Raw genomic sequence first — 14746 nt, forward strand, 5'->3', positions numbered from 1 at the left:
TACTACTTGGGATCCTCTTTACATGCCCATAGGGTAAATATTGATCGCTTTTGTGGTGTGTAAGTAGATATTGAATGTTGATGGGATACTTACACGTTGCAAAGCATAGTTTATCACCAATACTAAATGTTAGCACCTATGTATTTACTGTGATGAGGCATTTAGTTTAGTTGTTGAAGCAGATCCTATATATTGTGCTCGACCTTATAATATTTGGGCACTTTTTGATTCATTAATTAGATATAAATAATGTTTTCTTTATAGTTGTCTTCAGGAGGCTTCCTTTTTTGCATCACCCTCTGAGTTTTCGAGATCCTCATTTTCGAGTCACGTCTTCCACTTTCAGCTCCCTTTTTAGTGGCTTAAATAGCCCTTGTAGGTTTTGGTTTTAATTTTTTAGTCAATATGTTACATGTCTTTGCTTTCCACACAAGCAGTCGAATTCCATCATTTCTATCTACATAAAGGACTAAAAATTGGCATCACCTTTCCTATATATTTATTATAATATTTTCTATACCTCTTCATTAGCTCTCTATTAGAACATTATTTCATTTATGAGCCATAAGCTCTCCATGTTCGACTTATGAGATACCAACTACTTTCTTCTAAGTTTATATATGTATCTGACTAACCTTTTCTCTTACTCAACAAAAGTATGTCATAAAGATTCTTAGCATGTGAGCATGTTTAAGTATAAGCCTATTGCACATATGTCAATCCACAATCAAAATTAAACTCCTCTTGCAACCTTGTCACTGATCCCACTATGTATAGAAGCTTTGTATATTCCCTTTAGTATATAACAATCACACAACCATTTCTAACCTATGTTTTTTTTATTATCATATTTGTCTCTTTATGCATAATCCTCATGATGCCTAATTTAACGCTCTAAAGCAAATCCTCCGGCTTCCCTAAGGAAATTTAGACTATGGCTTAACTTTACATCACCCTTAATATAGGTCGTATTGCTTATTTTGATATCAAATGAGGTGGCTAGTCCCTCTACATGAGATTCTACATCCAAGTACTATGTATTTTAAGGGCAATAATATTTTGTCTTTGTTCTCTAAGATTAGTTTATTATTTCTCTAAGCTTTGGTGCATTATTTGTCTTTCTAACATTACAGTTGGGTATAGAGGCTTAAACAACATTGTAAATACATATTGGTTTCACAATATTATTCGTGAGTTACATACAAACCTATGATCTTGTACTCCAAGAATATCAATGCGATTCCATGTCTACTAATCATGTTTAATATTAGTAACCTAAGCATATCGAAGAAGATATCTATTTTTTCAAGATCGGCTTGGTTTTGGTAATATTCGAGTTCTTCATGATCCCTCTGATCATCAATATGTCTATATCTTCACTAAAGGCTTCTTTAATTTTTGTTTTACGAGTTTCGGTTGAGTTTGAATGTTCACACCATTCCTCTTTATAAAATTTTATAGAGAAAAATTAGTGTGTGTGTGTGTGTTTGTGTTTATATATATATATATATATATATATATATATATATATATATATATATATATATATATATATATATATATATAAATTAAGGCGGATAAACCTATTTTGCATAATTGAGAATATTATTTATTAAGGTAATTAATTTTTCGGTTTGTTCACATCTGGGTAACTATGTTTTTTTGTATACATCTAGGTAACGAACTTGTTGGAAGTGTTCACATATGATCATTATGACTTGCTATAGATGTGTACAAAAAAACATAGTTACCCAGATGTGTACAAAAAAACATAAGGCGGATAAACCTATTTTGCATAATTGGGAATATTACTTATTAAGGTAATTAACTTTTCGGTTTGTTCACACTTGGATAACTATATTTTTTTGTACACATCTAGGTAACGAACTTGTTGGAATTGTTCACATATGATCATTATAACTTGCTATAGCAGGTCATAATGGTCATATGTGAATACTTCCAACAAGTTCATTACCTAGATGTATACAAAAAATAATTACCCAAATATAAACAACGAAGAGTAAGAGTAAATTACACGAATGGTCCCTGTGGTTTGGGGGGATTTGTGCGTTTGGTCCCCAACTTATTATTATTTTTTAACTCGGATGATCCCTATTATTTATTTTTGTTGCGTAGTTGGTCCATGTCTTCCCTAAAAAGACTATTGTGCCCTTATTAATTGATTTTCTCATTTATGTATTTTTTATATATTTAAAAAAATTAATATATGTTATATATCTATATCTCTTTACCGTAAACCTGAAACAATATTTGAGAAATTTAATCTGGCTCCTATCGGTTACCATGCCATCTTTCATCTTCATCAACTTATATTTCCTTCTTATCTTCAGTAACATCGACGTCTTCATCATCTTTTTTTTCGGTCCTTCAATTTTAGCGAACCATCACCACAACCCACTGACTCTTCATCTTTACTGGGTTGTGGTTTTGGTTCACCGGATTTGACGGACCAAAAAAGAAGGGATTGTGAAGACATCGATGTCATTAAAGATGAAAAGAAAATAAAAGTTGAGTAGGATGAGAGATGGTATGGTGACCGGTGGGACTGAGATTAAATTTCTCAAATATTGTTTCAGGTTTACGGTGAAGTGATATAGATATATAGGGTTTATTAATTTTTTTAAATATATAAAAAATAATTATATAAATAAGAAAACTAATTAAAAAAATAAACTAATAAGGTCACAATAGTCTTTTTAGGTAAGACAAAGACCAAAAACACAACAAAAATAAGTTACAATAATAAGTTAGGGACGAAACGTACAAATCCCTCCAAACCACAGGGACCATTCGTGTAATTTATTCTTACTTTTTGTTGTTTATATTTGGGTAAGTGGTTTTTTTATAAATCTAGGCAACGAACTTTTTAAAAATGTTCACATATGACTATTATGACCTGCTATAACAGGACATAATGATCATATGTGAACACTTTCTACAAGTTTGTTGATGTATATAAAAAATATAGTTATCCAGATATAAACAAAACGAAAAATTAATTATCTTAATAAGTAATATTTCTTAATTTTTTTTCCTTGTAATCTGGTATTTATATATTAAAATAAGAAGATATTGATTGACGGGAAATACATTATAATGTTATATCAAAAACTTATTAAAAGTCCTTACAAAAGATACCGATATTGGAGAAAATAATTAACAAAATGAGAAACGACATCATATTTGGCAATGATACATACGACAACTTATTTTCTTAAAAAGTTCCCACCATAAAAAAGAAAAGAAAACTTAAAAAGGATAAAAATATATGTATTTCATAATAATTAGAAATTGGCCTTCTCTCCATTGCAGAAACATAGTCCGAGAATCTACTTATGTCCATTTTGCAGGGACATAATATGTAAAATTTCTATTTGGTAATGACCATTTTTCTAATAGACTAAAAAATATATTATTTAAACACATTGATCATTTCTATAAAAAATGTGTAAGAATATTTTCTCTAAATTATAGGAAAATTTTTTGTAATTTATTTTCTATATAGAAACCAAAATTGCCGATATACAAAAAATATTGTGGCCAAAGTCTAAAGCTCAAAAAAAAAAAAAGTTATAGGAATATTTTTCTGTAAATTAAATAGACAACTTTTGTAATTTATTTGTATATAGAAGCCAAACTTGTTAAATTGTATGAACAAATCAAAAATCCTGAAGTTTACTATTTATAGATTACTTGCTTTTTATTATACATAATAATAATACTAGCAAAGCAATAATATTTTGATGCACAAATTCACAATATATGATTTTTTCTAATTGTTTTTATTTTTTCTTAAAAAATTATGATATTTTTGTGGTGCAAATTTTCTAAAAACAATTTCGTAGTAATACATAATTTTGGAGTGGTCTTATTATAGCAAGTCATATAAAAAATCAACTAGCATTGTCAATTTTATAACATCTTCCCATTTGGTATTTTGTATGATTATTTCATCTTATAATTATAAATGTCTAAGTTATCGTAGTATTTGTTATATAAAAAAACTAGGTGTAAGACCCGTGTAATACACGGGTTTATTAAAAATAAAAATTTAATATCAACATTTAAACATTAAATTTAATATCAATATCAATTTTAGAGCTCTCATTAATTATGACATTTATTACATTATAAATATATCAATTCTTTTTCAAAGAAACATTTATTTCTCTTAATATTATAACGGAAATAAGTTATAATATATGAACAAATAAGAAAATTACATGTGGAAATAAATAAATTCTAAATATCTATTAGAATGACATGTATCCAAATCAATGAGGACATGACATAATAAAAACATGACATGAGACAGAAAATAGGTTTTATTTATTAGCATAGAAACTCTTGAGAACTTATTTATTTATAGTGGTGGAGTAAATAAGTTACTCTTTTCCGGTAAAAGCGCCGTCTTTATCCTGACGATGTCTCCTCCGCTCCATATATATAGAGTTGCGTCCTTTATTCTCATACTCAACCTCCCCATTTCTTCTTCATAATCATTCATCTCCCAATTTCAATCTTTCTCAACATTTCCCACATAACAATTTCATCAATTCCCCCAAAAAACTAATAAAGATGACTGCTTGTATCCACAGTTCAAGAACACAAGTTATCGAATTCGAATGTAATCAAAACTACGCCAAATTCTGCAGATCCGATTACCCTGATCAGTTTTCCTGCAAACCCATCTGCAAGATCAATGTATACACACATCAAGATTACGATGATCTATGGCCGAAAATGAAAGACGAAGCTAGATCCGATATCGATCAAGAACCCATCTTGTCAAACTACTATCTCACCTCAATCTTATCTCATTCTTCAATGGAAAGCGCTTTAGCTAATCTCATCTCAATGAAACTGAGTAATTCCAGTTTACCTAGTGCAACCCTATACGATCTTTTCATGGGTGTCCTCACAGAAGATCGAGAACTCGTTAACGCTGTTAAAGACGATTTAAGAGCTGTAAAGGAAAGGGACCCAGCTTGTATAAGCTACGTACACTGTTTCTTGAACTTTAAAGGCTTTCTCGCTTGTCAAGCTCATAGAATAGCACATCATCTATGGCTACAAGATAGAAAAATCTTAGCGCTTTTGATTCAAGGTAGAGTTTCTGAAGTGTTGGCAGTTGATATACATCCTGCCGCAAAGATCGGAAGGGGGATAATGCTTGATCATGCCACCGGAGTTGTGATCGGAGAAACTGCAGTCATCGGAAACAATGTTTCCATTTTGCATAATGTGACATTGGGTGGAACTGGAAAGAGTAATGGCGATCGGCATCCTAAGATTGGTGATGGGGTTTTGATCGGTGCAGGGAGTTGTGTTTTGGGTAATATTAGGATCGGAGATTGGGCTAAAATTGGGGCGGGATCGGTGGTGTTGAAAGATGTGCCGGCTAGAACAACCGCCGTTGGAAACCCAGCAAAGTTGATCGGAGGAAAGATGAATCCGGTGAAGCTTGATAAGGTTCCTAGTTTTACTATGGATCATAAGTGGTGTGATTATGTTATTTAGAAAAGATTGTGAATCATATTTCACAAAGGCATGGATTTCTTGATATGAAATTGTAGATCATCAATCAGTATGAGGATAAATTCTAAGCGAGAGTTAACGCTCTCCTGGAAGAAATGATGTTTTGTTTAATATAACGTTTTAGTTGTATCAACAATCAACAATGTTGTTGTTTGTTATGATGAATAAAGAATTTCTTTGATGATTGTAAAGAGAGAAATAATTGGGAAGATTTACTTTGGTATTTACATTCCAGCAATAGTATGTATATGTTTCATGGTTCATGGTCATGTAATGCTCCTATAAAGATGTTATTTGCCTAAATACATGTCCTTCCTTCCACACCCAGAAGCACCAAATCCACCTATCTAAACACCCTTTGCTAGATAACATAAACTTCTTCACATAAAAAGAAAACATGATCTGAATTTTCCACCTGTTTATCATATAACGGACATAACATAAAAGAGATATCCAAACCTTTGATGCTAAGATTCCACCTGATAAGTAACGATCTATTAACAATCTCCAAATCTAAGGGTAATCCTGAAATTGGTATAATGATGTTTATAGCATGAGAAGTCATTGAAGGAGTTTTTTTACTTTAAACGTTGTACTTTCTAAAAATAAAATAATGATCCATTGTACTTACAAAAATAATTACCAAAAGAAGGTAATATATATTTACATGGGTTTTTCATTTAAATTTTTTGAATTATTCGGTGCTCTTTCACGTGATTTACTATCTCTATGACTCCATCGTCATTGTTTGTCGCAATGTCATTTTTTTCGGCTACATATCTACACAAATTGTTAGGTATGGATTTGGACTCATCACATTCTCTCGTATCTCATCGACGGCCGGAAACTTTTTTTAAACAACATAGGTTACACGAAACATGCGACGAAAGTCACGTGTTGCTTCAAAAAAGGTGGAAATTAATACAAAATCAACTTCATTGTTTCCCCTCAAGTTGAGCATTTGCTCCGTATCTTTAGTTATCCTTGAAAGGAGGGACAAGTCGATGGAGATGTCAAGTGCGCCATGTTTATCTATGTTGGAGCGTACACAAATTATCTAGAGAGATAAGGGTATGAAAAAGACCATTGTAATGAGGACGAGGCTAGTAAGAGCTAGAAAATATTAACTACTAGTGTGTCAATGAATAACTTATTTACCTTTTACATAAAATAGTAAAAGCTAAAAAAGATTAACTACTTCTATAGTTCACTGTTCTCAGACCCAATTTAAGAGGGGGCAAGCCGGGCTACTGCCCAGGGCCCATATCAATTTAGGGGCCCCAATTTTATATCATTAGGTATCTAGTAATAATAAATTTTGTTAGCATATGAAGTGAAATAAGTTTCAGCAGACTTGGTAAGATGATTTTCACATTTGATGGGCACCCTAATTCGATTCCTAGGAATAGTAGAGTTTTTTACCACTTAATTGATTCTTTTTTTTTTTAATATGTTCAATTATCCTTTTTTTCAAATGTTTTTTTTATATTTTTACTTTGCATTCTTTTATAATGTATATTAAAGTCCAATAAACAATCAAAAAAATAATAAAACATAGTAGGCTAGATGGTTTATATGTTCGATTATATTAGAATGTTATGTATTAGTATTGATTTATAATTTTTTTTAATAGTTTTATTTAAAATTCATTTGAAGTTATTTACATATAATTATATATAATAACAATCTTTTATAATATATCACTAAACATTTTATTTATGATCCTTAATTTGTCTATCACCAAGATTCTGTGAAAAAAAAATTAACTTAGATTTCATTATTGTATAAATTTTGGTAATTTGAAAGGGACCTTTTTTATTTTGCCTCGGGCATCAGATATCATAGGACCGCCCTGACCGTTCTAGTGTGTCAATAAATATTTTATTTACCTCTTACATAAAACAATATTACTAACTTTCATTTGTGTGAGAGCATCTCTAATAGTAAACATATATTATGAATTAAAATTATTATAACCTAATCATCACATTAACTTTAACTTCTACTTAAGTAACCCTCAAATGGTTAAACTTCTCTAATAACATTAATTTTTTTAATTAGTTTATCCATACTATCTAAAATCTTCTATACAACCCCTTTTATTTAGTTAGTCATTTTTTAAATACGCATAACGCATTGTATGTTTATTTATGGGAAATCCACTATAAAGTCCTACATTTTACCTCATATTCAATTAAGTCTTTATATATATATATATATATATATATATATATATATATATATATATATATATATATATATATATATCCTCTCTTTTAATAAAACGGTACCAAAACCGCCACGTGGCATTCCCTTAGCGCCTCACCCTTGATTTTTCCTGCTCAAAACTTGTAAGTGAAGTTCCCACTTTACCCTTCCATTCGAAAAAATATCCTATAAATCAGGAAATTTCAAACTTAAATTTCATTCCTTTAATTATAATCCATGAATCTGTAACTATAAGTTGGGGTTCCCTTGGAGCTACTGAGCAAGAAGGGCATAATAAGTTCTTGGTTCAATAATGTATGTTGTACCTTACCATTGTGTTTACGATTTATTGATTGTGATTTGTAAAATTATTGGATTTAGAGTTTTCGAAATATACTTTTCTATTCTAATTTAATTTGATATTCGATTGAATTTGGCTAAGGGTTATTGCATTGTGGTATCGACCTCGAGAGCTTTTACTTGGAGCTATAAATTATAGAACCCCCAATTGATCTACTTCAGGTCTACACGAATAGTAATTTCATTTTCTATTTCCTGTTCATTACGAGCAATTCCAGTTTATCAAAATGGTTTTCGAATTTCATGATATGTAATTTTGTTTCTTGATTCAATTGCTTTGCCTTTTTCTTATTTTAGAGGGATTATTCATATGTGCTTAATTGTTTTTTTAAGTTTCTATATGAATGAGAAGTTGTATGGTTTAATTTTTTGTAATAGAAGATTTAGGCTTTGAAAGATATAGTTGCACTTGATTTTCCTTTTGATATCGAGTGAGTAACTTCTGAAATGAAATTGATTCGTTAAACTTGGAGAAAAATTGATAACTAACTCGACCTGTAAAGTCAAGGGCACATTCAAAATTGTTGTTTTATTTCTGAAATCACTGTCTATTTTTCTCTTCCTTTCTCTTGTGGCATGGATTTGGTTATGATAGTCATCTTACAATTGAATCTAGGGTTCAGTTGGAAATTGCAGGCAATGGTTCACTTAATTATGGATACCGCCAATCAAAATTCTCCCTCTTTAGAGAATAGTGAAACTGAAGCACCAATAGAAGAATTATCAAGAGAGATTTAAGAAGCACTTTATGTTTCACAAAGGTTGACCTCTGTTCTTTATTTTACAGAGACAGGAACATGGGGACGGTACTTGAAATTATGGTAAGTAATGTGATATAAATTGGCTAAATTTTTTTTTTCATCAATCTCTTATGTAATGGTGTTTTTGTTTTTTTTTTTTTTTTTTATTTTACCCGTGAATTTGATTGCTTGTACATTTTAGTCTTTCTTTTATATCTATTTTACAACTACAAAATGCATGTTCATGCTATTATAGAGCGCATATATGATATATGTTGGACCATGCATGGAAACAGTTTATACAAAGAAGGCCATGAAGATGATAACTGCTTTCTGTAATAAGGTATATGAAAAGCTTATGAACAACCCTATAGTGTTTATCTAGCTTTATGTCTACAACTGGGATTTATAAACAACACTTATAGTGTTTATTCAGTAGAATATGTCCCCTGGATTTTGAATGTTTTAATTACGGGTGAACATGTTGGGTTCGGTTTTGTAAATGAAATCGAAACCTATGTCAAGTATCAATATGAGGGCATGGTCTATTTTTATTTATAGCATTCTACTTCAAATTATGCTCTTTTCTAACAATTTTTTTTAATAAACAAATTAATGAAAGTATGTTGTTATTTTATGCAAATTGAAATTGAGCTTGAGAAATCTGAGATTGATTTGAAGGAGTGAAAGTGTCTATAAAGGCAAGGTATTGGTAGTATTGTTGTTGTGTGTTGTGTTACATACTTAAGACATCTAACTTCAGATGAATATTGTTGTATATTAAATCAAAATTATGTTTTAGGAAATTGAACCTATTTCCTATTAGAAATTATCTATTATTAAAGTGAATGATTTGGGTTAGAATTAAAAAATTTATGTTTTCAGATTCAAATGATAAAAATTGCATGTTCAAGTTCAAAGTTACTTCATGATAATTAAAAAAAAAACAGATTTCAAGTTAAACGCAAAAAAATATTAATGTAGACTTGGTTTTATTAAAAGCCAGTTGGCCAACCAAACTAAATTATTTGTATAAAATATTCTTAGTATCTACATATGTTGTAAGTGAAGTTCTCACTTTGCCCTTACATTCAAAAAAATCCTGTAAATCAGGAAACAGAAAATACTGTAAATCAGGAAATCAGGAAATTTCAAATTCAATTATAGCATACATATCTACAACAAATCTGGAAGAAATTTTTTTTGATAATCTCTATCTATATCTATTTATGGAATATGGAATATCAATCCTAATAACTCAGGAAATCAATTTAAATTCCATTTAATATCAATCCCAATAAATCAGGCAGTCAATTTATGAGGATATGATATATTTCAATACGATTTCAGAGGTCAATACGATTCCTGTTTACGTTCCTGTTTCATTACGATTTTAGAGGTCAAATATTCATCATCAGGTTAGCAAGACTACATTGTTCTTTACCTTTTAGATATTATTTTTTCATCCACATTCTTAATCGATTTCAACGTACTTTTGATCCACTACATTGTTCTTTTTTCTGCTTCTGCTTCTTAAGTCTTGGTTCAATAATGTATGTTGTACCTTACCATTGTGTTTACGATTCCTTACCATTGTGTTTACGATTTCTTGATTGTGATTTGTAAAATTATTGGATTTAGAGTTTTCGAAATATACTTTTCTATTCTAATTTCATTTGATATTCGATTGGATTTGGTTGAGGGTTATTGCATTGTGGTATCGACCTCGAGAGCTTTTACTTGGAGCTATAAATTATAGAACCCCCAATTGATCTACTTTAGGTCTACACGAATAGTAATTTCATTTTCTATTTCCTGTTCATTACGAGCAATTTCAGTTTATCAAAATGGTTTTCGAATTTCATGATATGTAATTTTGTTTCTTGATTCGATTGCTTTGCCTTTTTCTTATTTTAGAGGGATTATTCATATGTGCTTAATTGTTTTATTAAGTTTCTATATGAATGAGAAGTTGTATGGTTTAATTTTTCGTAATAGAAGATTTAGGCTTTGAAAGATATAGTTGCACTTGATTTTCCTTTTGATATCGAGTGAGTAACTTCTGAAATGAAATTGATTCGTTAAACTTGGAGAAAAATTGATAACTAACTCGACCTGTAAAGTCAAGGGCACATTCAAAATTGTTGATTTGATTTCTGAAATCACTGTCTATTTTTCTCTTCCTTTCTCTTGTGGCATGGATTTGGTTATGATAGTCATCTTGCAATTGAATCTAGGGTTCAGTTGGAAATGGCAGGCAATGGTTCACTTAATTATGGATACCGCCAATCAAAATTCTCCCTCTTTAGAGAATAGTGAAACTGAAGCACCAATAGAAGAATTATCAAGAGAGATTTAAGAAGCACTTTATGTTTCACAAAGGTTGACCTCTGTTCTTTATTTTACAGAGACAGGAACATGGGGATAGTAGTTGAAATTATGGTAAGTAATATGATATAAATTGGCTAAATTTTTGTTTTTCATCAATCTCTTATGTAATGTTGTTTTTGTTTTTTTTTTTTTTATTTTACCCGTGAATTTGATTGGTTATACATTTTAGTCTTTCTTTTATATCTATTTTACAACTACAAAATGCATGTTCATGCTGTTATAGAGCGCATGTATGATATATGTTGGACCATGCATGGAAACTCTTTATATAAAGAAGGCCATGAAGATGATAACTGCTTGCTGTAATAAGGTATATGAAAAGCTTATGAACAACCCTATAGTGTTTATCTAGCTTTATGTCTACAACTGGGATTTATAAACAACACTTATAGTGTTTATTCAGTAGAATATGTCCCCTGGATTTTGAATGTTTTAATTACGGGTGAACATATTGGGTTCAGTTTTGTAAATGAAATCGAAACCTATGTTAAGAATCAATATGAGGGCATGGTCTATTTTTATTTATAGCATTCTACTTCAAATTATGCTCTTTTCTAACAATTTTTTTTAATAAACAAGTTAATGAAAGTATGTTGTTATTTTATGCAAATTGAAATTGAGCTTGAGAAATCTGAGATTGATTTGAAGGAGTGAAAGTGTCTATAAGGGCAAGGTATTGGTAGTATTGTTGTTGTGTGTTTTGTTATATACTTAAGACATCTAACTTCAGATGAATATTGTTGTATATTAAATCAAAATTATGTTTTAGGAAATTGAACCTATTTCCTGTTAGAAATTATCTATTATTAAAGTGAATGATTTGGGTTAGAATTAAAAAATTTATGTTTTTAGATTCAAATGATAAAAATTGCATGTTCAAGTTCAAAGTTACTTCATGATAATTAAAAAAAAAAAAAAACAGATTTCAAGTTAAACGCGAAAAAAATATTAATGTAGACTTGGTTTTATTAAAAGCCAGTTGGCCAACCAAACTAAATTATTTGTATAAAATATTCTTAGTATATACATATGTTGTAGGTGAAGTTCTCACTTTGCCCTTATATTCGAAAAAATCCTGTAAATCAGGAAACAGAAAATACTGTAAATCAGGAAATCAGGAAATTTCAAACTTAAATTTCAATTATAGCGTACATATCTGCAACAAATCTGGAAGAAATTTTTTTGTTAATCTCTATCTATGGAATATGAAATATCAATCCTAATAAATCAGGAAATCAATTTAAATTCCATTTAATATCAATCCCAATAAATCAGGCAGTCAATTTATGAGGATATGATATATTTCAATACGATTTCAGAGGTTAATACGATTCCTGTTTACGTTCCTGTTTCATTACGATTTTAGAGGTCAAATATTCATCATCAGGTTAGCAAGACTACATTGTTCTTTACCTTTTAGATATTATTTTTTTCATCCACATTCTTAATTGATTTCAACGTACTTTTCATCCACTACAATGTTCTTTTTTCTGCTTTTGCTTCTTAAGTTTTGGTATGTTTGTAACGCCCGTGTTTCGAGGCTAAACATTAATATGATGATGTAATAGTTAGGGTCCACAAATGTAACTTATTTTGATGTAATAAAGAAGAATTACTTGAATATTATGTGGATTATGTGATTTTATGTGCATTATACTTATTTATAAGACATAATAAATTAAGAATGAAAATAAGCGCCAAAAATAAAATATAGGTAAACCCGATATCTATGAAGAAAGTTATAGTGGTCGTGACAAGGATTCCAGAGATATAAAGAACGCCGAAATCCGAGTTATAACGAAGAAGTTATGACCTGTCGGAGTTTTACGACTAAACTGGCACGGACCAAGTAGCCTAAAAAGTGAATTTTTGACAAATTATTTTTTAGCCTTATCAATGTAAATGAAGGTCGTAGTATACGTTAAACCGAAAACGTGCATAAAAAGAACGTCCAAATCTGACGTCGTATGGGAAAATTATGAATTTTCTAAGATTTGACATAGAAGTGTGCTATCCGAAGTTCGAATTTTAGATCGAGCAATTTTTAGCCGACACAACCTAAACAAAGAATCGAAGATCTCGTTAATAAGAGCTAAACGATAAAAAGACAGACGAAAACGGATGTCGGATGACAAAGTTATGAATTTTTAAGACTGGATGGTATCATAGCGGGAAAGGGGTGAGGGAAACTTCCCTCACTCTGGAACACCATCCCTTGGGTGAGGGAAGCAACCCACGGGAAAGAGGTGGGGGGAGGGGCGCCGCACTCTCTCTCTTCATGCTATTAGACTGTTTTTTTTTTTTTTTTTTTTTTTTTTTTTTTTTTTTTAAGAATCTTTTTTAATATTTATAAAGTATATACCTACTAAAAAAATATAAAAAATATATCAAAATTCATGGTTTTTAATTCGCTACAAAATTAGTATAATATATGTATGAAATGTATTTAAAAAAATAAAAAAATAAAAAAAATAAAAAAATAGTAAGGGGAGCTTCCCTCCCATTCCTTGTGTTTTAGGTGAGGGAAAGGAAAATGAGGGAAATGGTGGTGTGGCCCATAAAAAGTGAGGGAAACATCCGTCCCATACCATCCCGATCTAACAGACTTTTCCTATCACGGTCTGTTAAAAATATAACTTTAAAAACAAAGTCAAAATTAACCGACGGAGTCTAAACGAAAGTTGTAGATTACGTTCCACCTACGCGTGGATATAAAAAAGTCGAAAACGAAGCTCGTATGCTGAAGTTATGGAATTTAGAAGTCGGAAGGGTGCTGCTGTGAAGTGGGTGACGTGGCGCAATCTGAGCACTTGCTTTCTCCCTACGCTTTGCTACCAGATGGTGACAAGTAGCACAAACTCGACAAGTTGGAGGACAAACTCGACGAGTTGGACTCATTTCTAGCCTATAAAAACTAACTGAGAATGCCCTCATTTTTCACACCAAAACCCATTCACTTCTCTCTCTGCTCTCTTTCTAAACCTCCCAAATACCCCCAAGCTTAGGAAACTTCCCTAACACTAGAAGAAAGCCCCGGAGCGCCCGAAGACTTTAAGAAAAAGAGTTTTTTTGGCTCGGAACTCTGCCCCTGCGGAGCCTGGTTTTGAAGCAAACCTCCCTGTTTCGTCGAAGCGAAGTGTTGTCCAAATTGGAATCACCACCTTATCAAGTGAGTGCATAATACTTTCATCTTACACATAGATATGAAATATTTTATATAATTACGTGATATGTATGCATATTATCTGTATATCTTGAGATCTATGTTGGATGAAAGATTAAAACCATTCTTTTATCAAATCTAACTGTATATGTATTTTATATCTTGAGATCTATGTTGAATGAAAGATTTAAACCCTTTTTTTCAAATCTAAACTGTATATGTATTTTATATCTTGAGATCTATGCTGAATGAAAGATTTAAACCCTTTTTTTTCAAATCTAAACTATATATGTATTTTATATATACAAATATGTTGGGTAAACAT

At 30.6% G+C, this 14746-nt stretch overlaps 1 protein-coding gene across 1 annotated transcript; it reads left to right on the forward strand.

The window, feature by feature from the left end:
* The first annotated feature begins 4478 nt into the window (after positions 1 to 4478).
* On the forward strand, positions 4479 to 5743 carry LOC111888140 (serine acetyltransferase 1, chloroplastic). Its single transcript, XM_023884270.3, has one exon. The coding sequence runs from the start codon at positions 4600 to 4602 to the stop codon at positions 5539 to 5541; it is 942 nt and encodes a 313-aa protein (XP_023740038.1). The 5' UTR covers positions 4479 to 4599; the 3' UTR covers positions 5542 to 5743.
* The last annotated feature ends 9003 nt before the right edge of the window (positions 5744 to 14746 follow it).

Source organism: Lactuca sativa, chromosome 9 (assembly GCF_002870075.4).
Source record: "Lactuca sativa cultivar Salinas chromosome 9, Lsat_Salinas_v11, whole genome shotgun sequence".
NCBI lineage: Eukaryota > Viridiplantae > Streptophyta > Magnoliopsida > Asterales > Asteraceae > Lactuca > Lactuca sativa.

Coding starts and splice junctions, on each gene's coding strand:
- LOC111888140 (XM_023884270.3), top strand. CDS start 4,600: ATGACTGCTTGTATCCACAGTTCAAGAACACAAGTTATCGAATTCGAA.